Below are 25,366 nucleotides of genomic sequence, written 5' to 3'. Positions count from 1 at the left end.
CCTGCACAGAACACCAGGAGAGATTGTGTTGAAACATCTGAACATCTTTATTAAGCAAATAACATTATAAATAAAAAAAGTGCATAGAAAAATTAAACAGGTTTAGAAATAAGTATACAAATATTTACAAACTCAGGGTTTATTTGTACATAGTAACAAAGACGTCATTTAAAGATCACATATTTTCTTATTTTTGACTTTTACATTTATTTTTAAAATAACCCTACTATATAATTATATATATACTTTTTTTTTTTGTATTTATAGATGTGTACATATCTTTTCGAACAAACTCTGGGAAAGATGGTTTTTGATAAGTTTAGGTTTTGACTAATGCTTTGCATTCTTCGTCAACGTAAAACGATACAAAAAAGACACGGAAACTCACGATCTTTGCACAACATTAAAACCAAAACGCTTAAATTATCAACCTCCGTTTGCATCAGTTTCCCCCAAAACAGCTGAGGTAGAATCCTTGGAGTTGCGAGTAACTCTGCTCTGTGTTTTTGCCAGTATGATTGAAACGCGTTATTTTCCGGGCACGATGATTGGACATGCAAAGAAATGGAAATACTATGATCAGTCTAAAAAAGCGTCGTAATCTAGGGGGGGGGGGGAGACAAATCAAGATGAGCTCACTCACTTTTACTCCTGCGCCAGATTCTACTGACTGTCATCTACCACGACAACATAAAATATATATAGTCATATATTTAAAACGTCTGGGAAACAACGTGTGTCATAGAGGCTTAAATGCACTACAAAACTCCCCCGAAAATGAATATTCAAGTACAATAGTGAAACAGAAGGACATCGATTGTAAACGGAAAAAACAAAAGACAACCGAGGGAGACGTCCAAATTCACTCCACCACCATTTACACACACAACCTTTTTTCTTTAAAAGTAGAATCCAAAACAAAAAAATAGAATAAATATAGCTTCAAATTTGAACAGTGTGATTCTTATAAGACCTCAACAATGACAACACTGTACATCAACTTAAACATTATTTTAAGGTGCCGTGTGTGGATTTTTTTTTTCTTGCCAGGTCTAATGCAGACTACAGTCTGAGCACTTTAAAAATGGTGTAGGAGCGACACACAAACACACACACACACACACACACTCAGTGGCAATGCTTTAAACCAGTGCACGTCAAGATTCAGGGAATAAAATGTAGCAGTTCGAGTGACAATAGATCTGTTGATTCAATTGTGGGGAATTATTGCCATAAATCTTGGTGACAAATAAAAGTGGACACGTTAAAAACCAAGACTCGTTTGGGTGACTTTGCTACATACTCTGCATCGATGCTTAAAGATGCGTTCGATGAAGTTATGAGAGGAACATAATCCAGGGTCAAGCAGGACAACGTTGTGGAAGCAGATCCACTTAAGATGAAGGGTCCTAGCGGGGCGAGCCCACAGCTAACAAGAGAGGTTAGCACCACGTTCGTCCGTCCGTTAAGAAGGAAAATGTTTGTCTAAAAAAAAAAAAACCCACAACATAAAAGTTGAACAAAAGGTTTGGATGAAAGTATGGCTCAAGAGAAGATGGATGATGCAAACATGATTTAAAACGAGTTTAAAGGCAGACAGTCCTTGTCCGGGGAGAGAAAAAGAAACGGGGATCAGGATCAGATAAGGCTCCACGCGTAAAGAAAGTGTTGCTTCTCACGAAGGTTCATGACACACAGGACCTCTTGACTGGCCGTCACCACGGTAGAGTAAGTGGCCCTTTTCCCTGCCGTGCCCATCGCGGCTCCATCCAGTGCCGGCTTAGGATTCATGGGGTTTCTGGAAGGAACCTTCTCTAGTTGAGGAACCTCCGACAGCGGCGCGCCCCACAGTTGCAGTTCAGCTTGTTGCTGGCGTCCTCGATGGGGAACTTGTAGTCGTAGGTGAGCTCCTCGCCGCGGTAGATCTTCCTCAGGGCGAAGATGACGATGTGCTTGCGGCCCTCCACGTTGATGACGCGCGAGTAGCAGTTGGGTTCGCACGAGTGGTTGATGAACCGGGCGGCGTTGCCGTGCATGGTGGCGTCCACCACGTCGAAGTCGTCGATGCGGAACATGTAGCAGCCGATGCCCTGTCGGACAGAAGAGACGCCGCGGTGAGGAAATGGATCGTTTGTAGGTGTATTAGAAGAGAATGATACACGTGAAAATATATATTATTTTTCCCTTTCACATCAATATAATGGTTTTTAATACAGTTAAATATGTTTTTAAAGCCATAATATGGATTATATTTTTAAAAAGTATGTAAAAAATAAAATATCTTTGTCAATTTATTTACAATAATGATGGAAATACATGTTCAGGTTGCAATTACACTTCCGGCCACTAGATGGCAGCGGTCTTTATATCCTCCGTAGCTAAGACGAAATCCCTTCATAGTTTATTTCACACAAAATATCTTAAAAAGAGTCAAAATATTTTTTCAGTTTTGTGGCCGATTCTGATTGGCAACTTTTTTTCTCAAAAACATTTTCAGTCTCAACAGGACGATACCGATTTCTTAATTTACTAGCAACGAAAACACTCAAAATATAATTAAAAAAAGGTGTTTTTTTCATGGGTTTGTGTTATGAATTCAAACACAAAAACTGTACAAACAACATTAACAGCACTTTAAATTTGGTAAATAACAAACAAAATAAATAACATGGAAGTGTTAACTAAAACATAAAGCTGAAAAAGAAAATGTTCAGACAACAGTGAACTGACCATGTCCTCTCCCCACTGTGGGATTAATAATCTTATCTTATCTTAACACACAAAATAGAATTTTCATTATATTCCATAAACGCCATGTTTTTTCTTCACAAATCATGCAAATGTAAGAAAGCCCTGTGTTTTCTGTGTGTTCTTTGATTTTTATTATTATTATTGTTCAGTTATAGTGTTTCACGTTTAATTATACAATATCAAACTCTCTTGAACGCACAGTAAAAATCCTGACATCATTGAAAGCATCATATCAGGCGTATATCTGTCAGACGTCAAAAAGTGTTCATATTGATCGATCGGTAAAGCCTAAAATGACAATAAAGGATTTTCATTTTTGATAAACAATCGAGACCAACCTTCCCATCGTAGTACTTCTCCCTCTTGTCAGTGAGGACGGAGCGAATGACGATGCCGGCGTATTCGATCACCATCTCTCCAGCTTCGATGTGACGTTTGCAGAAGAGGCCGCGGCCGTGGATGGCGGACCTGCAAGAGACGAAGCACACGGACGGTGTTAGGATGACGTCGCCATGACAACCATTCTCACGGCGTCTCGGTCAAGAGCTAACCTGTACACGCCGACAGCTTCTTTGGACGTCTTCTCCAGATGACGGAACCTCATGGCCATCGGCAGCTCCAGACTCGTGGCTCGTCTGAAAGGAAGGAAGTCGATCAATAATCAGCAACGTTTGACAAGTTACTATAGATAGACGTTCGTTTATTGATCCTTTGGAGAAATATCCGATACATTAGAATAGTGTAGAGTTGAAGTCAACATTTGAAAAGTAGACTTTTTAGATTTTATATTGAAAGATTATCGTTTTTAAAGCATTTCATTTCATTTTTAAAAAATACAATTTGTTTAATTAATTTCTATATCAAAGAGTCATGTGATCGTCTCTTTGTCTCATGATTGGCTGCAAAATTGAACAAGTAGCTCCGAACTCGCTTAATCGTCTGGTTGAAAAATAATACCAACATTTTTATAGTTATATGTTCGGAGGTTAGAAAATGTATTTTTTTTAATATTGGAATAGTATATGAAACTATGTAAAAAATATATAATATTCAAAACCTTTTGATATAATTATTAAATAATAAAACAAGACATTTAAATGTACAAATTATTAAGTTAGATTAATAAATTAATTAATACAAATCTAGCTTACAATAACAAAACTATTTAATTTAATAATTTAAAATAGAAAAGTAAAAAGACTAAAGGGCTGCTTCTGATGGCAATGATGTACTTGAATAATTAACCGAACATTATATCAGCTGTAAAGTTTACAATGATTTCTAAAATAATGGTTGATTACATTTGGAAAAAGCATTAAGAAATAAACAAAAGTACCGAGTTGACTTCAGCAGAACTTCATCCTCTTCGTCGTCGTAGGGTCCGATGTCAGGAAGCTGCCGATGCTGAGACGCCAGGAAGTTGAAGATGTCAAAGGTGGATTTCCTGTTGAGAAACGAGTGATTAACGACGTGCTCGTGGAAACGCCAACGAATCCTCGCTCTCGCACCTGAGGTAGAGCTCGGAGCGAGCGCACCCGGTCGGGTTCACCGGCAGATCCTCCTCCTGACTGAACTGTTTGAAGAAGCGGAAGGCGTGACGCTGGCAGCGATTGGCTCCCTCCAGCTGCTCCAGCAGGAAGATCAGGGCGTCGTGGACCAGGCCCAGCATGCGGGCGCCCGTCAGTCTCTGAAAGGTCAACGGCTTCAGCTTCGATATCGCCCTCGCCTCTTGAACTCCATCGATGACGGCTTTCCAGGCGACTGAAGAAAGAAACGAGGTTTAACAATTCTATATAAAACAAACAACTTACAACCGTATTTTCCGGACTATAAGTCGCATTTTTTTTTGTTTCATAGTTTGTCGGGGGGTGCGACTTATACTCTGGAGCGACTTATGTGTGAAATTATTAACACATTATTACCAGTATATCATTTAAACCGCAAGAGGGCGCTATAGGCCTTTGTTGATAATTTCGACGTAGAAGAGGAAGCGCCACATCTTCTACCTCTGGAGATAGCGGAGTTGTTTTTTTAGTGACAACGAGGATGAAGATTTCATTGGATTTGAGTTATTTGTAGTTACACGGATGGTTTGGTAAACTTCTTAGCATGTTATTTATGCTATAGTTCTCTGAATAACTCACAATATGTTATGTTAACATACCAGGCACGTTCTCAGTTTTATTTTAAATTGTCTTTCAAGATGACGTCTGTTCTTGGTGTTGGATTTTATCAAATCAATTTCCCCCAAAAATGCGACTTATACTCCAGTGCGACTTATATATGTTTCTTCCTTCTTTATTATACATTTTATGGCTGGAGCGACTTGTACTCCGGAGACACTTATAGTTCAGAAAATACGGTATACATATTTGCGCTTACCTTCAATAGTATCTGCCTCGGTGCTGAAACCATCTTCGCTCGTTATCTCGAAGCGCAGGTGAGGTAGATCCTTTGAACGCTCCCCCTCTTGCTGCTCCTCATCGGACGGCGACGGTTCATCATCAGAAGCCGACGCTGCGCCTAAAATGAAAAAAAAAAAAGATTAATATCATTATACAAATAAAAGGAAATGAACGTCATGCTCTTAGAAATATTAGTTTTGAAATATGTCAAAGAAGTTGAAAACCCACCAGAGTATTTCTTCCAGTCAGTCAACATGTTGTGTCCAATTTGTTCCCAACCTTGTTGCTTTCCTTGCTCGCCGACGGTCACGAAGTCAATAGGCTCCGACCTGGAGAAAATTATATGAAATAAGTACACGTTAATATTGCGATATTTTCATTCACAATACCACATCGATATTTTACAGACCTGTAGCGATATTAAAATAATATATATTATTACAGGGCTTTCAAATCATCTTATTTTTATCATCGTTCTTTTATGTTATGTATTGTTTACAATTATTATGAATAATTATTGGATATAATAATACATTTATAACAAAATTATTATTTACATTTTTGTGTTTAAATTAAACCACCTGCCACTAGATGGCAGCAGTCATTACGTAACATTGAACACGCACAAGTAACATTGAATTCCTGCGAGATCCTGGCAATGACTGAGAACAAGAGGATACAGTGACTCTGCAACACCAGAGTCAAGTACTCGACAATACTACTAATATATCCTTGTAACTACAGTATCTCAATATATCACAATATATTGCCGCTGTATCGTGATACGTATCGTACCGCCAGATTCACAATGAAAGTACATACTGTGATCAAAAGTAAACAAAACATTAAAATATAGTAAGAAAAACAACCGCTCACCCTATACTTGCTGTGTCGCTGAAATGTTCCTCCTTCAACTCGTCCAGGTTCAAAATTCCTTTCACAGTTGGAGTTTTGATGCGAACTCCAGAAGCCCGGCTCGAGACGCTGCGCCGCTCCTCCTCCACGATCGGGGGTTCTTCTGGGACGAAGTCCACCTTTGACTTTTTGGTGACGATGCGGTCTGAAAGGGAGGAGACCCTCTTCATCCTCACGTGAGTGCGGGGCCGGGACATCTGAGCGGGAGTTGGCGTCTGGGATTTCGTGGACGACTCGGAATCAACCAACAGGCCAGGAGGAAGAACGACGGATGAGGGGCTGAGGGATTGTAGTCCGGTCCACTTGGGGGTGTAGTTACTCGCCATTGCTTGGTTGATGATAGCTTGAGCACTTTCAGCAGGACTCATGGCATCCGTTGACTGCACGGGTTGAACGACAGCCTTTGATGATTTGGACTTCTTTGACGATTCTTTCTTTTTCTTTGGCTTTTTAACATCTGGAGCGTTTTCATCTTTTGGCGTTTTGAGGGGTTTTCTCGCATTCTTGGCGTTGGCCGCGGCTGCGGCGGCATTGCTGGTGTTGGTGAGCAGCTGCGTGATCGCGGATGGACTCTGAAATGCAGGGGTGACGGCTGGAGAGGCAGATGTCGTCATGTTGACCCCGGTGGCCGGAGCGGAGAAGGTCCCCGCCGCCGCCAGCGTGGCCGACAGTGCGTTGCTCTGCAGCAGACTGGCGATTTGAGTCACACAGTTATACGAGGGGGAGTTGGGAGTCGGCAGCTGAAACGTGTTACTCTCCGGGTTCTTCACGAAGATCTGGCCGAGGCGATTCACCAACAGAACGTGCGGGGTGGGATCCACGTTTGGCCCTCCGACCTCCTTCACCGTGAGAATAGCGTGGCCCGGCAGTGCTGGGTGGACGACCGGCTGTTGCGGCTCCAGAACTGGCCTGGGCGCAGTGAAGTTGATGGAGATGGTGTGACCAGAGGCGGCGTCTTTGTGAATGGACGAGGAGCTGTAGCCGTTCAAAATGAGGGGGGCCGAGGGGGCCTGGACCGAGAGAGGGGCAGGTGAGGCGGATGTTGAGGCGGATGAAGACACGATGGTGACTGCAGATGAAACCAAAGGCTGCGTTTGAGCAGAGAAAAAGGGTAGAGTGACAGTTGCACACGGTACTGGCTGCACGTTTGACCCTGGATCGTTTTGAGGAACAGCATTGAGGAGCGTCTGCGTAGCGTCGCCAACCAGGCCAACCACTGGGGTTGACGAAGATGCTACTGGCTGAAGGGTTGTATTAGCAGGTGGACATGAATTCACCTTCCCAGGGTTCTGCACATTGGAAGCAATAATTTTGGTGGTCTGAAGACATCCATCACTAGGATCTGCTGAAGAGGGTGCAACCACCACAGAGTCCAGGCTCGGTGGTGCACAGGCTCCGGGAATCACTGTAGTGTGGTCGCATCTTTCAAGCAGAAGTCCAGAACCTAGACTCTGGAGAAGATCGACACAATTTGATGTCTCAGGCACGTTTGTGATTGATTTCTGTTCTTGGGTAGGAAGCACTGTATCCAGATTTACAAAAGATGTGTTTGCTTTTTCCTCTGTTAATGAAGATAATCCAACAGTCTGTGAATGTTCCTTGTCGACCTTGGGCTCAAAGGATTTATCCACTGGATTGCCAGCAACAGTTGAAGAGGGAAATGATGACGATTCAGCAAGTTCTCTTGAGCTCTGAGGAGTTTCTGTTGCTTCCGGATTATTATTTATCCGAGTCTCGGATGAACCACTTTTCTGAGCGTCGTCGCTCGTGGATGTGCTCGCATCGCTATCTGAACCATCGTCGACACCATCCAGCTGAGCCATATTCCTGTGGGACGGGGAGGCTGGGGACTTGGAGCGGTCTTTAGATCCAGAGCAGCTGACTATTGTCCGTGAAAAGTCAAAATAGTGGTCCATGTCATCTTCAGAGGAGCTATTTCCCAAGTCGTCCCTGCTTGATGCAGCAGATCGAGGCAGGTTAGCGACAAGAGTTTTCTTCTTGTGACCGTCTTGGGCTCGTCCCCAGAACTCTTCCTGACCGTCGCCTTCGACCACTATTTGCCCCCCACAGTTGATTGCCACATCTTCGGTCAGCAGCGTCTCTTCTATCTCCATCTCCGTTCTCATCTCTGTGCCGAGACCCAGGCCTTCTTTGTGAAAGGAACCATAGGAGAATTCGTCCTCCTCCTTCTGTTCGTCCAGGTCTCCCTGAGGGGAAGTACCGTTTGCCGGAGAGACGTCCTCAGGCTCCGGTGACGCTAAGAAGTTGTGAGGAACCTCAACGGAATCCGACTGACTGAGATCGAATGACAAACGAGCTCGTGGCAGAGACAGAGACAGATTCTGAGAAGGAAACGGTCCCGCGCCCTCTTGCCATGAAGACTGGGGGAAGAAAGGCGACGTACAACGGGCATTTCCGGGGCATCTGGATGATGACGCACTTCGGGCGACAGCTGAACGAGTCAAGGAAGAAGTTATCACAGTGTCTGTGACAACAGCGGGGAAGTGGGGGGCATTTGGAAGAGAAGTCTTTCCTGAGCGCAGGGTAATTGGTCCAGCCAATGGGCTAAGAGGAGAGGAAGGCATGCTGCTGCGGTGGCCTGTGGTCTGCATGTGTGAGTTGCTGCGCCGGTGCCTTTGGGTTTCCTCAAAATCACTTATTGTGAGAATGTGGTGAGGCTTGGACTTGATCAGGCCTGAAGAAACAAAAATATAGGTGAGGAAATTAGAAGAAACTTAAACAGGTCGTTGATAGGAATGTCAACATTTGCAATTTCTTTTAAACATGCATTTTACGTAACCAGTAACACACAGTTGCGCTGTATAACCACTAGAGCGTTCTGTTTCCATTCAAACATCATCCAGTAGCTATCAAACACAAAACATTTTAAATTATAGCCACATAAGAGATAAATTCCATTACTTCTGACTGCAAGGGGCATTTCAATTTCTTTCACTTTCTCAAAAATCAACTGTGCACCTCAAAAGCCTTATTTATCAATTATAGCTGCACTTACTGAACTCTTGATTGTATGCGATACACAGCACTCAAAAATCTATCTTAAGGTTGGTAAATTACTAAGCCACACCACTACTTGCTAAGTAATACCACAAGGCTGCCAAGGGTTTATTCTGTAAACCCTGCATAAGAACAATAGACATTTATGAGAGAATCAAATTGTTGTCTAACCTTTTAAAAATATTTCTAAAATTTTGCGAGTCATTGCTGTATATAAACTTTTGATACTTAATAGTCTCCCATCAGGGTCCCAAATCAAACTACTAAAACACAACAATGGTCAACAGCACCTTGTAACGCATGTATATACTGTATTTGTGAGAAATTAACGCATAAATAACATTTAAACGGTTATTGTATTTTCTAAACTGTTATGATTCGTTATCTGTATAACAGTTAACACGCGTAGACACCCCAAGTATGCATTCAAAACGTACCAGGAGATGGCAGCGGCCGCGACAATCCTCCAGCTGGTCTTCGGGGGACCTTAGGTTTTGCTCCGGGTTCTAATTTAGTGGAGCAAACGTCTTCGGGTTGAGGTTGTGACTCCATCGTATCGGCCTTCAGCATTTTAGGCTCTGATGATGGACGAAGTGAAATTAAAAATACAACTCTGACGACTAAATGTAGGGCAGTCGAGGAAACACAGACCTGGTGGGGGACAAGGATTGTGGGCAATGGTCCGATTCTTTCCTTGGTCCAGCAGTTCCTCAACAGAATTCTCAGGAAGCAAAGGTCGCACTTCTCGGACTCTGCAGGTGTATTTGCACGGGCGCTGGGGATTAGTTGTGCTCCAGAACCAGCGAGAACACCTGAAATGGGACGATAAGCGTTAAGACGGCTCCACCATCAACTTAGTCAAATGTTTGTTAAAACTCACTGGAAGCCCACAGGGAACAGTTTTCCCTTGCTTGTCGACAGTTCTGACAGCACGCCCAGTTTCTCAATCTGGAGCGAACCTGAGGCGTAAACATCACCATCAGCAAAAGATTTCAAATTGAACACCAGAAAGACCGTAAGTAAAAGACACTCACCAATCATAACGTTAATCAACTCGGGTTCTATCCCAGTTAAGAACTTTCTACGCAAGCTGATCCCCTCAAAATCCACATACACTCTTCGCTTCACTTCAAATTCTTGGCCACTTATCACCTAAACAGAAGGAAAAACTGAATAAGAAAGAATCCAAAAAATATTAACACATTATCACTGAGAGACTCACCGAGCCACTGATAAGGTGTCTGTGTTTATGGCAATAGACTTTCTTGTCGTCCTGGAACACACAGTGACGGGATCTGGCACACATGAAGTGGTAGTTGCTCTGACAAGAGCCGAGGCAGCAGCCGACAGTCGCCCCCGTTTTGTTGCACCGCTCACACCGCTGTGGAGTTGAGATTCAAAGAGACACACGTTATTAGAGAACACGTTCATTGATGGAGAAAGATAAACAACAAACCATCAGACGTCCTCTCGCAACAGCACTGTGAACGTGTACTAAAGAGCCATTATCTTCCTCCAAGACCTCCGCCGACCACAGGCAGCAGTTGACATGTGCCCACTCGTTCTGGCCAAGGTACAGTAAACGACCAGCCTCCTACAACACAAATTGCACCCTGCATGAGCACTGAATCCAATTGTATACAAATAGTATTTCACACAAAGCCAACTCACGTTGGGCTTGAGGTCTCCATGTTTTTGGCACAAAGAGCACTGTCGAGCATCTTTAGACCATCCAGTGTCCAAATCTGCCTTAGACAGTCGACCTCTTTTCCCTGCAGGGTTTTAAAAAAAAGAATAAAGGAACTGCTAAGTGTAGCTCAGAAGATTAAACACACAATGACACAAGGAAATTAATTACCTTTTAAGTTGACCCCAATGGACCTGCTGTTCTTAAAATGGTTCAAGGTCGTGTTGTCATTAATCGGACAAAGGACGTCTTCTTTCTTTTCGTCAAAACTTTGCTCATGATGATCCGTCAGGTCCCCCTGAGATTGGCCCGTAAGCTCCTCCCTCTGCCGCCACTGAGCATACACATGCTCGGTTGTTGGCGGAATTACAGCTTTGGAAATAATTCCCCTGATCAAGATGAACCGAGAATCCAGTTAAAATCAAATGACATCTGAAGATGGTTCATCTGACGACGTATAAAATGAATCCGTCTTTACAAGCGATTCCAGTACTCACGCAGGCAAGTCTTTGGTACAACAGCTCCACACCTTCAGATCTTGGCTATTAAACCAATTGAACACCTCCTCCAAGAGCTTGAAAATAAATAAATAAAAAGATTAGCAACTCTTAATAATTAGATGCAATAACGTCATTACAAACTGAGTCTAGCATTCAGTTTAAAAAAACATTAATGAAAATGTAAAAAAAGATCTCTCTTTAATATCATTCAATCTCTTAATAATGACGTACCTTTAAATAGTAAGACCTAGCAAGGGCGGTTGGTCTTTGCTCTTCAGGCAGATGTTCTTCCTGCTCCAGCCTTTTCCTCACCAACTGAACCACATCTTCATGGAACATTTTCTGTAAACATAAGCAAACCATAAAGATCATATTTCCACTTAAATAATGTTTCAGTTAAAAAAAAAGAAAAGCATAAAGAAAGCAATAAGGAAAGTTAAATCAGATGTTGTTGACTCACCAGCGTCGTGTAAAGACCTTTATCAAACTTCTTGCCCACAGCTCGGAGGTCGCAGGCCGGATGCCCTTCGATCCCACTGTCTGAATCCACCGTCTTCTCACACTGAAGCAGAATATAGAGACGAATCCATTATGTTGCTCAGGAATGAAACGTATCAAAAAAAATGAGTTTCTTTTTTGTCTCACCTGTGAGCAGGTCACGAGGTGTTGGGTTAGAGTCGAGGAAAGCAGGCATGCCAGCACCTTCTCCACCCCTGACCTGAGTTCTATGTAGAGAAGCTCTCTCCAGGCACTGGGCCGCGTCACGCTGCAAGGCCGGCACGAGTACACCACACTCTCTGGCAGGCTGGACAAGATCTCGTACAGTTCATCTGCAATTTCAATCAAATACTTCCTTTTAGTAAAAGTGTCGTAAAAACAAATCGCCCAAAACAACAAAGAAGATGGAGAAAATAAAAGTTAGTAGAACAGATTTCTGTGACGTTACCTGTGAGATCCTCACACTTGGCGTGTACCCAGTGGTTGCAAGTTCCACATTGCATCATTTGACTATCATAATCATTGTCCTCATAGCACTTGAAGCAGATTGGACAGTAGTTACCTGACAAGCCAAATAAAAATATTATTATCCAACATCAGATATGAGATAAGTGATGTGATAAATTATCTTATAATTACAAACCCTGTTCATAGAGTTTTGAACAATCTGGACAAAGCCCTTTGTCGTGGTTCCAGTCAGTGTCTCCACTTTTCCCTGGTGTGACACTGCAGCTTTTACACCGGATGCAAGTCATACAAACCTGCAGAGAAGCAACGTTTAGGTCCCTGCATATGAATATCAGCAAAAAAAACAACATCTTAAATGAGTTCACTTACCCATGCTTTTCTCTTCTTATTATGTTTGGGATAGTTGGCTCCGAGACAGGAAGCATGATAACAGTTATGGCATCGTTCACACTCCAACAGAGGCTGAGGTGGGGAAAAAACATTCAATTAGAAAATGATCACACGGGTGAAAATTCCTTTTCTTAGTGAAAAACTAAGTCAGTACCTTGGCCTGCCTGGTTTTGCTTCCACACACGTGGCAGAATTTGCAGTGTCGACAGCACCAGTTCTCCTTGTTTTCATCTGATGGACGGTCCATTGGCTCAAGACAAAACAAATGAAAAGGTTCGCAGCATACTTGGCAGTGTATCATCTGCAAAAAAAACCAACGATTTAAACTTAGTTTTACAAAAAATAGCATCACCATCAATGAATGAAAAAGCAGTCACCTCGTGTTGTCCTTTGCTGGCACAGAGGAAGCAGACATAAGAGGGCATGACCCCTGCAGAGGTCAATATACTTAAACCACCCATATTCCAAACATTCTCGGGCGTGCAATCCTCCTGAAAGTGAGAAAAAGAAGAATTATATCAGGATTTAATCACGTTGTTCAAGTTTATGAAACCTAAATATGGAAAAACAAAGTTCTTTCTTCCCAATTTCCCCAATACATTTTCCCAAAGGGATCAATAAAGCTTCTTGTAAGACAGGCAAAATATAAAGCAGTAAGCTATAAAAGATACACAAGGACTTAAATGTCTTCTAACACTATTAAATGCCAAATAAAATTAAAAATATCCATTAAAGTCTGGGGTCTCAAACTCAACTGGCCAGGGGGTCACCAAAGGTAAATTATTTTAAAGGTTTATGAGGTGAGGTTTATTAAGTTGATTTTCACTGTGAATTCTGGATATATACAGGTATATATATATATATATATATATATATATATATGATAACATTTGATGTGACAATCTTACTTAATTCCTTCACCGTCTGATGTTGAACAAAAATAGCGGACCGAAAGTTCGAGACCCATGACTACATGTGAGATCTATAGGTGACCTACCTTGAAGTCAACCCTGATCTTGTGTTTGGGTTTAGAAGGTTGAACCGCTCTTTGCTCAAATCCATGAGCTAAAGCAGTGAGGACACTGGGAGGAGTCTGCTCCAGTACACTCTGTGATGAAAGACCCTGCAAGAAAAAAAAAACAAGCTTCACTATGCAGCACCTTTAAAGGCGGTTGGTGCAGGTGAATACACACGTTTAAAGGACCAATCACCATTAAACTGAGGCGTTTAATGTAAAAATAGCTTTGTTGCTAGGTGTTGCAATGGATTGTCTTTGCTAAAAATGAAAGTATTGATGTTTGGGTGCCACAATACAACAATTAAAATAGGAACTGCACTAGTAGAAACTAGAGTAGAAACTGTTAGGTCTGAGTGACACGAACTCTTCTCATTACACCACTTGTCAAAAAGAGAATTTACAGCAATGACTGACCTTTTCGGTTTTCCTGCGACCAGATGATAGTTTCTGTGATTTTCTCTGCTTGACTTCTTCATCAGAAATATCTCCCAAGAATCCATCCAGAGGTACAAAGTCTTTAAGGAAGGAAATGCAGAATTCCTGGTAAATTTTATGAAAGCAATTTTTCTAAACTAGCAGGAAGAGTTTCTTAGCATCGTATACAGTGACTTTCTCATAATCAATGAGGTTTGTGACGCGTACCTTCGTTGCCGCGGGATCCCTTCCTCCGTGCTGGCGAGGCAGAGCTCGAGAAAGTTTTCTCATCGAGATCCGATTCATAGTCTACGAGGTCAAAGTATACGCGTGGTTTCACGACCCGCTTTGGCTGCTTCCGCACCGAGGGACTATCGCTGTCGCCTTGAAGTCCTGAAGGAGAGTCTGCGCCACCGTCCAGGCCTTCGTCGTTACTTGAATACCCACCGCTGAGAGAAGACCGCCGTCGTTTCGAGGATCCTAACGCGGGATGGAAGGAAATTGTCAGTTGAAAACTAATAAAACATTTAAAAGGTGAAATGGGATCATCTTTTCCGATACCTTTGGGGGCTGTCCTTCCGCTGAGCCGCCGAGCTTTTCTTTCCTCGATTTGATCACATCTCTTATACCTTACAGTTGAAAAGTCAAAATAATTATTTTTTTGCTCCAACATCATCTTCTTAATTACAATGAAATTGTTGACTTACACGCAGCATTGCCGTTTAGTATTTGGACCTCCGAACTTGGGTTTGTCGAGGCAGTTGATGCACCTTCCGCAGTCGTCCTCGTGGTTGCATCCTTTGCATGTGCCGCACCTCCGAGAGCGATACCCAAATGGCCCGAGTCCTTTTCTCTTGGCAAAGCTGGATGACTTCTTCACCTTTGTGACCTTTTGGTCAGACTGCTCAGGGCTGTCGGACTCCGAGGGAGAGCCGATGTCTACGAGTGAAAATAATAAAGCTTTATTTATTAATTATCATTATTATTATTATTATTATTACAGTATTAAATTCAAGTTATACAATCGATTGCTAACTCAAATGTCTTGATGCAAACATCATTACCGACATGCTGGTGATTTTAAAACAAACCCTGACAGATCAAGCAACCACGTACCTTTCGAGACAGCAGAAGGGGATATTCCGGATCTTTCGTGAAGAGGCAAGGCACTGAGCCTGGGAATGTCATCCGGAACCAAAGCTCGGGGCTGCCCGAGCACCACTGACGCGGCGCGACAAACGTGCTTTATTCTCGGACCTCCTGCCTGACGGAACTCCTGGCACAGCGGAGAGAGTACCTGCGGCTGGACACGATGGAAAAGTTGGTCTTGAAACATTCTTGCAATGAATAAGGTGCCATTTGTCGGGAAACTTACTTGTCCCTGAGGTGGTTCCGTTTTGATAACCACTTCAGAACCTGGCATCTTTCTGCGGTTCTTCTTCTGCTTCTTTGAGGTTGTGTCTCTTGATCGGGCCAAACTGGGACCAGACAACAACTGAGAAGGCAAAAAGACATTATGACGACGTAGCTTAACATCAAGCCGTACAATAAATAAAGCACTGTGCTGTATATATTTGGAGTGTGTGGATCATTTTTACCTCACTCAGGGTTGTTAAATAGCTGCTCTGCTGTCTTCCCAATCACTTTTTTGTACACTTTCTGACTGTCCTTCCATAAATGCCGTCTGCACGACTTGTTTCCTCCTCCTTTCCTACATTCATCTTCAGTGCCTTCCTTCTCTTCCCTTCTGTTTTGCAAAGCCTTTCTCCCTGACCTCAACTTGATCCTTGTACACTCTTCAATTTAAGCCTGCATTCATTATTAAATACAGGGGAAGAAAAACATTTGGACCTTAAATTCTGACAGAGACAATTCTGCGACTCAACAAATACAACGAATGTCAAATTTAATTATTTAAGGTTTTACATGTAATACACCGGATAATTTTATTAATTTAGAATAGTTTATTTCTGGCTTATGACACATTTACAACACTAGTAACTACTGGTGTGAGAAAACAACAATAAAACGATAGAAAGCAATATTATTTTCACGATACTGTATCGAAATCTTACTTTATTTTTTAATCCGTATTTTATTGTTTATCATTCAATAGCTTTTTGGTTTCAAAACAAATGAAAGCAGTTACGACTTCATCAAGTCATGTGGTCTGTAAATACTACAACACCAGAGTCAAGTACTGGCCAATACTACACATATATACTTGTTACTACACTATCACAACACCAGAGTCAAGTACTGGACAATACTACACATATATACTTGTTACTACACTATCACAACACCAGAGTCAAGTACTGGACAATACTACACATATATCCTTGTTACTACACTATCACAACACCAGAGTCAAGTACTGGACAATACTACACATATATACTTGTTACTACACTATCACAACACCAGAGTCAAGTACTCGACAATACTACACATATATCCTTGTTACTACACTATCACAACACCAGAGTCAAGTACTCCACAATACTACACATATATACTTGTTACTACACTATCACAACACCAGAGTCAAGTACTGGACAATACTACACATATATACTTGTTACTACACTATCACAACACCAGAGTCAAGTACTCGACAATACTACACATATATACTTGTTAATACAGTATCACAACACCAGAGTCAAGTACTCGATAATACTACACATATATACTTGTTACTACACTATCACAACACCAGAGTCAAGTACTCGACAATACTACACATATATACTTGTTACTACACTATCACAACACCAGAGTCAAGTACTCGACAATACTACACATATATCCTTGTTACTACACTATCACAACACCAGAGTCAAGTACTCGACAATACTACACATATATACTTGTTACTACACTATCACAACACCAGAGTCAAGTACTCGACAATACTACACATATATACTTGTTAATACAGTATCACAACACCAGAGTCAAGTACTCGATAATACTACACATATATCCTTGTTACTACACTATCACAACACCAGAGTCAAGGACTCGACAATACTACACATATATATCCTTGTTACTACACTATCACAAAATATATCATATTGTTGACCCTGTCGCAACTAGATTCTTGCTAATACACGGCCCTACTAGCAACAGCATTTAAAAATAAGAGTTTCCCATAATGAGCCATTCCTTACCCCAGACGACTTGAGCTGTTTCTGCTGGTCAATTTTCATGAGCTGCACCTTGGCTTTCCTGAGCAGATTCAACATTCTTTTGTTTGCACCCGTAAGACGCAATCTTTGTGCGACTCCCTTCTCAGTCGCTTCTGCACAATCAGCGTCTTCAGAACTCGTCTTCTTCTTTGACTTAAGCTCTCCTGCGAATATAAAAATACATTAATAAGCCAACCATCTCAGAAAACGATTACATTTTTTTTTAAAAATCCAGACTCGTTTACCTGAGGCATGCTGAATGTCTTTTTCCTTGATGCTGTCTTTATCATCAATTGTGAGGGACTTGGGGGTTGTATTGCGAACAGACACAGAGACTTTTCTAACAACTCCAGGAGTGTTAAGGTCTTCTATTTTCAGCTTTGATTTATTTTTCTCTGCACTCGAGTTTCGGTGTCTGAGACTAATGCTCATCACTTCATCATCAAGTCCTTCGGCCAGATCAACCGGAGCTTGGAGAGGTTTGCTGGCGTTTTCCTTTTCCGTTTGGATTTTGCTTTTAAGGAGTCCTGCTTGCTGGGACTTCAAATTTTGATAGAAATGAATGCGAGTTGATCGGTTTACCTGGGGGGAAGTTTTCTTCTTGTGAGTATCAAGAAAGTCAGTAGACAAGCGTTCGGTTGGTTTATCGAGTGACGATAAAAACAGATCACATTTATCTTCAGGAGTTTTGTCCAGTGTAAACAATTCCTCACAAGAGTCGTCTGACAAAGTCCACTTGAAGGCCGAGTTCTGAAGGGAATTCTTGCTCATATCATCGTCATCGGTTTTCGTATCAGAAAAGATACTGTCGGCCAAATCCGTGCCATCGTCCAGGTCGTGAGCTGAAAATATGTCAACGTCCAGATCTGCCTCCCGCAACAATTCCTCCTCATCGATGGGCAAGATGGGAGAGATCGCTCGGTCCCAGGATGAATCCTCGTCGTCTGGTTTCTTACCCGGCCGGATAGGCAGACCAAAAGGCAGGCCTTTCTTTGGGGAGTTTCTCCGAGGTAAAACTGACATTCCAATATCATCCATAAATCTTTGAGGAGTTTTGATCACCCGCGATGATCTGGCGGTAACGACAGGCATGATGAAGTGTTTGATGTTTTTGACAAACTTGGATTTGCCGGGCTGTGCATCTGCGACTCTTGTTCCATCGACTAATGTATCCGTCTCTTCTTGCTTCAAACCTTCGTGCTCGAGTTCCAATTCCAGGAGTTTGGACATTATTTTAGATTGTTGTTTTGGCCTTTTAGATAAAATACCCAATTCCTTCTTCTTATACTTTTTACTGACTCCAACAAGACCTGAGTGTTGAGTAGCTTCTTCCTGGGTTGACATTATAAAGTCTTCCTCCATGTCTCCCGGACTTGATGCAGAATTAAGGGGAGCAAATTTTCCATCTCTACTACGATGCCTGTGTTTTTGACGTTGCCCAATTAACGTTTTGCGCTTTTTCCTTCCTTTTTTATGGGATTTCTTGTACGAGTACATGGCGTGAGGATCATTGTAATCACTTTCGGACCCCAACGTTTGGGTGTCGTCAATCAATTGCATATCTGGTTCCTCTTTTACCTGGGGAAGAATCTGCTCAGCAGAGTGTTGGAATTCTTTGACTGGGGAGTAGATTGGCATTTCCAGGGGATGAATAAGTTCTTCTGGGGGATGGATTGGTTCTTCTTGAGGATGGATTTGTTCTTCTTGAGGGTGGATTGGTTCTTCTGGGGGATGAATTGGTTCTTGATGAGGACGAATTGGTTCTTGATGAGGATGAATTGGTTCTTCTTGGGGATGAATTTCCTGATCTGGGGGGTGAACCGTCTGTTCTGGGAGGTGAATTTCCTGTTCTGGGGAGTGAACTGTCTGTTCAGGGGAAGGTACCTGCTCTGTCGGGATGTCAATCTGCTCTTTCAGTGGTTCCTCTATTATGGGCTGGATCTGCTCTTCATGGGTTTGCGTCTGCTTTTCTGGCACCGGTTCTGAGTCTTGTATCGTCTCGGGCAAGTTTAACTCACTTGGTGGGGACGGATTTGCTTCCATCACTACACTTTCCTCGTCTGGCCTTTGCACAGGTTCCGAAACAGTGGATTCGACCATGACTTTGGCAGACTTCTTACGTGAAAGTAACACTTTTTTCCTTTTGGCAGACTTCTTTTTTCTTAACTTAACGTTTCTTGCGATTTTAGGTTTAGATGTTGAAGGCACAGACATGTCTTTCACCTCTTCGTCCTGCAGTTTGACTTCATTGATCTCTTTTTCTGACATCACTTCAGTTGGCAGCATTGAGGAATCTTCAACTATCATTTCCAAACCTGCAGCAGGATGTTCTAAGGCTTCAGTAATGTTTGTCTCTGAGGAGGTCTCGGGGAGTGCAGTGGGGGCAGAATCGGTTAAAGTCTGAGCAGAATCATCAATTGATGCTTGTGAGATCTCAGCCTCTTGTGCAATTGGTTTTAATATCTGCTTCTTGGACGTCCTTCTCTTCCTGCTGACCAATTCATCTTGTGGTAAATCAACACTTGGAATTCTACTTCTCAACATCCTGATTGGTGGAGTGTTTGGAACCTTAGATGGTGACTTAACCCCTTTCTCTTTTTTAGATGGTGACTTTACTTCAATTTCTTCCTTACATGGCGACGTAACCTCCTTTTCGTCTCCTGCAACATCTATGGATTCCTCTTTCTTCTCAGGCACAGGCGTAACTTGTTGAACTAAAAAGGATGGTTTTGAGCTTTTGCGTTTGCGAGGAGATGACACTTTTTTGATTTGAAGAGGAGGTACTTTGTCGGAAACTTGAGGAGACGTTTCTCTTTTGTTTTCATCTTCTACTTGTAAAGAGGGCTCCATGTCAGCAGGATCTGTTTTGTCGGGTGCTTCTTTAGTGTCGTCACTTTTTTGTGTGGAATTTTCAATTGAATTTGGCAAACGTGTTTCTTTCCCATCATGCAAATCAGGGCTCAGCTCTTTATTTTCAGACTGCTCCGTTTGTTTTAAAGCACTTCTTTCATTCGGTGATTGGCTTAATTTAACTAATGTTAAAGCCCAAATCAATTTTTTCCTCTTTTTCTTCCGTGTGGATTTCTTTCCATTGGACTGTGCATCATACTTTGGGTTGGGAATCTTTTTCAACTTCAAACTTGGGACTTTCAATTCCTCATTTGAAGTCACACTGTTTTGTGGCACTGCTACTCCATCAGTCTCTGTCAATAATGGACGGTTGTTTTCTGGCACTGGAGCGTCCTTATTTAGTCGACTGCTTTGTCTTCTGTTTTCATTTCTCAACCAACGTTTACCCCGAACTGATTTTGCAGAAATCAAAGGCTTTGATCTGGGAACAGCAGACTCTGCTGCAGCACTTGGCAATGCTTGAGATCCAGGGCTGGTGTTTCTGCTTCTCCTACGGGTCACCTTTTGAGTCATGGCAGGACTTTGCTCTGTCACAGTTTGCTTGTGCTTTAATTGCTTTGTGGTGGCTTTTGACTCGACCGTCTCAATCTCTTTTAGGGCATCAATTTGACTTGACTTTCCCGCTTTCTTTTTTTGGTCATTAGCCCCAACTTTGGCGCTAGATTGGCAGTCAGGCTCTGTTGCTTTGGAAGCAGATCTTCCACGCCTCCTGGCAGGTACACTCCCCCCTCCCTTGTCATCGATGTCCTGTACGTCTCCGTGAGGTTCCGTTTTTAATTTAACGTGCACACTTGAGATCTGGTCACCCTGAACGTCCTCCGTTTTAAGTTGATCCTGAATTCCTGTTATTCTCAACTTCTTGGTGGTCTTTTGATGGGGTTCTTTAACAGTTTTTATTTTCTTCTTAGCCACCAATTTAATGGTAATCCTTGGTGCAGCCGGTGAGTCTATACTTTTGCTCAACTGTTGACTTGTGTTTTTGTCCTGTGATGCTTTCTTGAAATCCTGTTCCGACTCCTCTTGAAAAGGTAGCGCATCAATGTCCTTAATGGAATCAGTATCTTTCTCAGTCTCAGATGTACATATCGCTGCCTCTTCGGCTGGAGTGGCAAGCTGTAGCTTCTGATTCTGCTGTTTCGTCCTTTTGTTGACCGCAACACCTGAGAACATACACATTTTATCATCAAAATATACCAACGTACATAGACATCATCTTGGACATTGATCAGAAGGATTCAATGGAGATGCATTATATCATTATTACGTTTATATTACAATTTAGGTTAAATGGGAGAAGAAAAAGAAAGTTATTTTGAAAGGGTACCAGGGCACAAACATTAAGTCATTTACGGTTAAAAGAAATGTAGATACTGACAACTGAGGTTAAAAAGTTTAAATCATTGGATGTTGATACATACCTTTGGAAGTGTTTTGTCGAGGCATAATAGATCCTTTGGACCTTTTCCTCTCTGCTGAAAATCCTCTGAAGGAATCCCCCTGAAAATAGAAACAAAAATGTAAGCTCTAAGGCAGTTTCACAAAGTATAAACAAGCCAACATGAATATCAAGATTGCTTTGTGACCCTGGTCTCGAAAAGCGCTATATAAATAAATATTACTTACTTACTTACTTTCTCCAACTCTTGCCACAAAAACTTAAAGGGTAAGATAATGTATGCGAGAAGTTAAGACTGGCTACAAAAATCTAATTCAGGACAGAGTGTATCGAAGCTGGTCCCAAAGTGTGACGTTATTAAGTTAACAAGAGCCAGTGATGTGTCCCTTACTCTAGTGAATGCATCATTGTTCATAAAGGAAACGTTTTTAATGTTATTAAACTGCTTACTAAAATTTCCTGTTTCAAGTGTAATGCCAAGTTGATTACTTACGGGACGAATAATCTGACAGTCACCTCAATAAGATCACCAACTTAACAAGCAAGTTCAGGCACGGCAACGTTGTTACCATTTCCATTTCTGTGCATCCTCTCATTTATTCATCTTTTCTTTGGGTCTGACCACTACATCACAGTAATACTTAAGACTGTTGGCAGACTTTCACAACATCAGTTGACTGTGGTTGTTTTAAGGTCATGACTTAGTGGCATAAATGGATGAGATTTTAAAAGAACAAAAAACAATAGAGAAAATGGTCAATAGCCTGAAAATAACAAAAACCACCTGAAAACCTGATATTCAACATTAATTGTCAATTTCAAATTCATTCATTTAGTCGTTCATACAAAATTGATTTAAAGAACAGTTATAACTCAAGACTTGATTTAAGAGTCTATTTAACTTCCAACAGTGTTTTCAGCATTAGTATAGTATTTGCACCGTTTAGTTCGAAAACATGATCATGGACGTGACGACGAATCAATGAAGCAAAGAAGAAATAACAATTCAAATTCAACAAAAATAGTACTGCTTTCTTGTCATCTATTCCACATAAAGTAAAAAATTATGACAAAATCTTTAAGCAAACACATTTTGCAGCTTTAGCTAACTCTGTACAGTCCACAGAAGTTTCACTAAATAAATAAATCTAGACTAAAAGTGTATGTAACAAAAGATGCAATGTTGTGATAAAATATTGATCTAACTAATATTAAGAAAAAAATGCCAAAACAGTTCAAAAGTAGTAGCTGTGTCTGCAACATTGGTTTGATGACTTAACCCCGTTTACAAATGTTCGTAATCACTATATTAGCAATATTGACAATTACATGAATATTAACATCACCCTCAAGAAGCATTTTCAGACACGGCAGTGACATCACGCTGTTCATCAATGAGTCCAAAACTCTGTCTTCAGTTCCTTTTTTCAAATCTTTTGTCCGGGTCTAAATATTACATACAACTGCGATACACGAGACCTTTTGGCAGACTTTCACAACATCAGGTGAATGAGGTTCTGATAGGGTCATGACTTAGTGGCATATATGGAAATTATTTTAAAAGAAGCAAAAAACAATATAACTGATAGACAACAGCCTTAAGATACTAAACAAGATTTCTCTTTCTTTTTTATACATCAAATTAGATCATTTCCATCACATTCTTCCAGTCGTGTCATCCATACTATATTTGTTCAAATAATGGTTACAACCAAATGGTTTGTGGCATATATTAAACTTCCATCTGTTTATTAAGCATTACTCTAGCATTGGTTACCTTGGAAACAAAATCATGGCTGTGACGACGAATGGATGAATGAACGTAGTACATGCAAACTTCACAGCTTACTATCAAATCTTTTTTTAATAGAAAGAGTAACAAATCGACGTCAACAAAAGCATCACTTCTCTCTAGTTATACACAATGATCAATTCAAAATACAGTAAAAATGAATGACAAAACATTTTAGCAGCTTCGGTCAGTTTTTACACCAACTAAATAAAATGTAGCCACATTAAAAGTGAAAGCGACAATAACTACCAAATTGTGACAAGACGTGTTATTTCCCACTAAAAAATAAAGAGGGATAAAAGTGCAGAAACAGTTGCAGTGCTAGCTGCTGTGCACAAGCTAGCGCTCTTTGTGTCGGCTACACACTGGCCCGATGACTTAACCCTGTTTACAAATCGACTCGCAACTTTTAGTGAAACAAACTTATCGCAGCGACTCGTTAACGAGTTAAAAGTGTGAGCTGGCGGTCGCTAAGACGTCACGTCGCCCGTTAAACCAGTCCGCGTTGGACGTGTGTTTTGTGTCGGGACTTTAAATGTCACACAAAAATCTCAGTTAGCATGTAATGCTAGCTCCGTGGTCCCAGATGCTACATGCTAGCAGCGGGATGTTGACATTTCTCCTGCACGGAGCTCCAGCCGCACACGTCGCTCGCACACAAAAAATAAAAGAATGTTAAAATAAATAAAAGAAAGATACTCACTCCTTGCTCGGGTTGGCTCATCGCCTCTTCACTCGCACTGGAGCTATATCCCGCCTGACCGAGGACCTTGTGGCTCGCCTCTAGCCCGAGGAGGCGCAAGTGAGACGGGTCTTCGTGTAACGACAGCACCAGGCTCGGCGGCCTGGGCCCTCCGTTGCTCACATCGTCCGCTTCTAAGCCGGAGCGTCCGAGTTGCCACCGCTTCTCGGAGCGCAAACGAGTTCTCGACGACCAGGGTCGGCCGGGGAAACGACCTCGGGCCGCGGCGGTTCCGCCTTGGCCTCCCCCGGCAGCCGCGGTTGCTGATCCGCATCCCGCTGCCGCCATCATTGCTCGAACAACAACAGCGAAGGCTAACAGCAGCTCCAGCGAGGGAGACAAGAGGGAAGGCGCGGGATGGGAGGGGGAGCCGCAATGCACCACGGGAAAGTGAGTTTCCCTCCAAAGTGAGGCTGAGAGTAAAAGTAAGTCATTACTATTTGTGACTTTGGTAGACCAGGGTCACAAAGCGCTGAAACAATCAAAAACAATACACAGTTATCAGTGTTATCTTGTATCTATAAGTATATATTTTATTGAGTTTTGTTTTTGATTGATTAAATACTTACTTACATAGTTACTTGTTCATTAATTTGTTTTGTATTCGTTTTTTTTTTCTTTCATTTATTCCTTTATTTGTTTGTTTGTTTACTTGTCCATTTATTGGTACATTTTTTTGGATTATTTATCTATTTGTTTTTGTTTACTTGTCCATGTACTTGTTCATTAATATATATATATTTTTAATTTATTCCTTTATTTATTTGTTTGTTTACTTGTCCATTTATTGGTTCATTTATTTTATTTTTTCTTTATTTATCTATTTGTTTTTGTTTACTTGTCCATTTACTTGTTCATTAATTTGTTTTTTATTTGCTTTTTAATGTATTGCTTTATTTATATGTTTGTTTGTTTACTTGTCCATTTATTGGTTCATTTATTTGTTGTTTTTTTATTTATAAGGTAAGGTACAACTTTATTGATCCCTCAGGAGGTCTCCTTTGGGAAATTGTTTAAATTGTTTAATCTATTTGTTTTTGTTTACTAGTCCATTTACTTGTTCATTCATTTGTTTTTTAATGTATTCCTTTATTTATTTGTTTGTTTGTTTACTTGTCCATTTATTGGTTCATTTATTTGTTTTCTTATTTATTCCTTTATTTATCTATTTGTTTTTGTCTACTTGTCCATTTACTTACTTACTTCTTGTTCTTTCTCTTTATTTCTCTTTGTTCTTTTTTCAGTTTCAATATTTTTTATTGGAA

At 41.3% G+C, this 25,366-nt stretch overlaps 2 protein-coding genes across 2 annotated transcripts in view; one reads left to right on the top strand and one right to left on the bottom strand.

The window, feature by feature from the left end:
- hspb6 (heat shock protein family B (small) member 6) overlaps nt 1-25,366 on the top strand; it is a 138,728-nt gene that overhangs the window by 103,596 nt on the left and 9,766 nt on the right. The window lies entirely within an intron of this gene.
- On the bottom strand, nt 24-24,454 carry kmt2bb (lysine (K)-specific methyltransferase 2Bb). Its single transcript, XM_087812952.1, has 36 exons — nt 24,063-24,454; nt 21,590-21,668; nt 17,507-21,331; nt 17,244-17,425; nt 15,440-15,559; nt 15,181-15,367; nt 14,772-15,003; nt 14,626-14,693; nt 14,293-14,544; nt 14,065-14,165; nt 13,630-13,755; nt 13,010-13,123; nt 12,787-12,933; nt 12,612-12,704; nt 12,418-12,535; nt 12,223-12,336; nt 11,922-12,106; nt 11,737-11,838; nt 11,508-11,618; nt 11,274-11,350; nt 10,948-11,165; nt 10,761-10,861; nt 10,546-10,683; nt 10,312-10,470; nt 10,124-10,241; nt 9,970-10,048; nt 9,741-9,901; nt 9,527-9,667; nt 6,033-8,766; nt 5,385-5,485; nt 5,134-5,274; nt 4,260-4,512; nt 4,088-4,195; nt 3,303-3,386; nt 3,090-3,219; nt 24-2,090 (listed from the first exon to the last, which is right to left on the bottom strand). Exons 1-36 carry the CDS (start codon nt 24,390-24,392, stop codon nt 1,815-1,817), a joined length of 11,505 nt encoding a protein of 3,834 aa, XP_087669078.1. The 5' UTR covers nt 24,393-24,454; the 3' UTR covers nt 24-1,814.

This window comes from Callionymus lyra, chromosome 17 (assembly GCF_982586985.1).
Source record: "Callionymus lyra chromosome 17, fCalLyr1.hap1.1, whole genome shotgun sequence".
NCBI classification, from domain to species: Eukaryota; Metazoa; Chordata; class Actinopteri; order Syngnathiformes; family Callionymidae; genus Callionymus; species Callionymus lyra.
The sequence above is the reverse complement of the archived record's forward strand: the minus strand, read 5'-3'. Positions and strand labels throughout refer to the sequence as shown.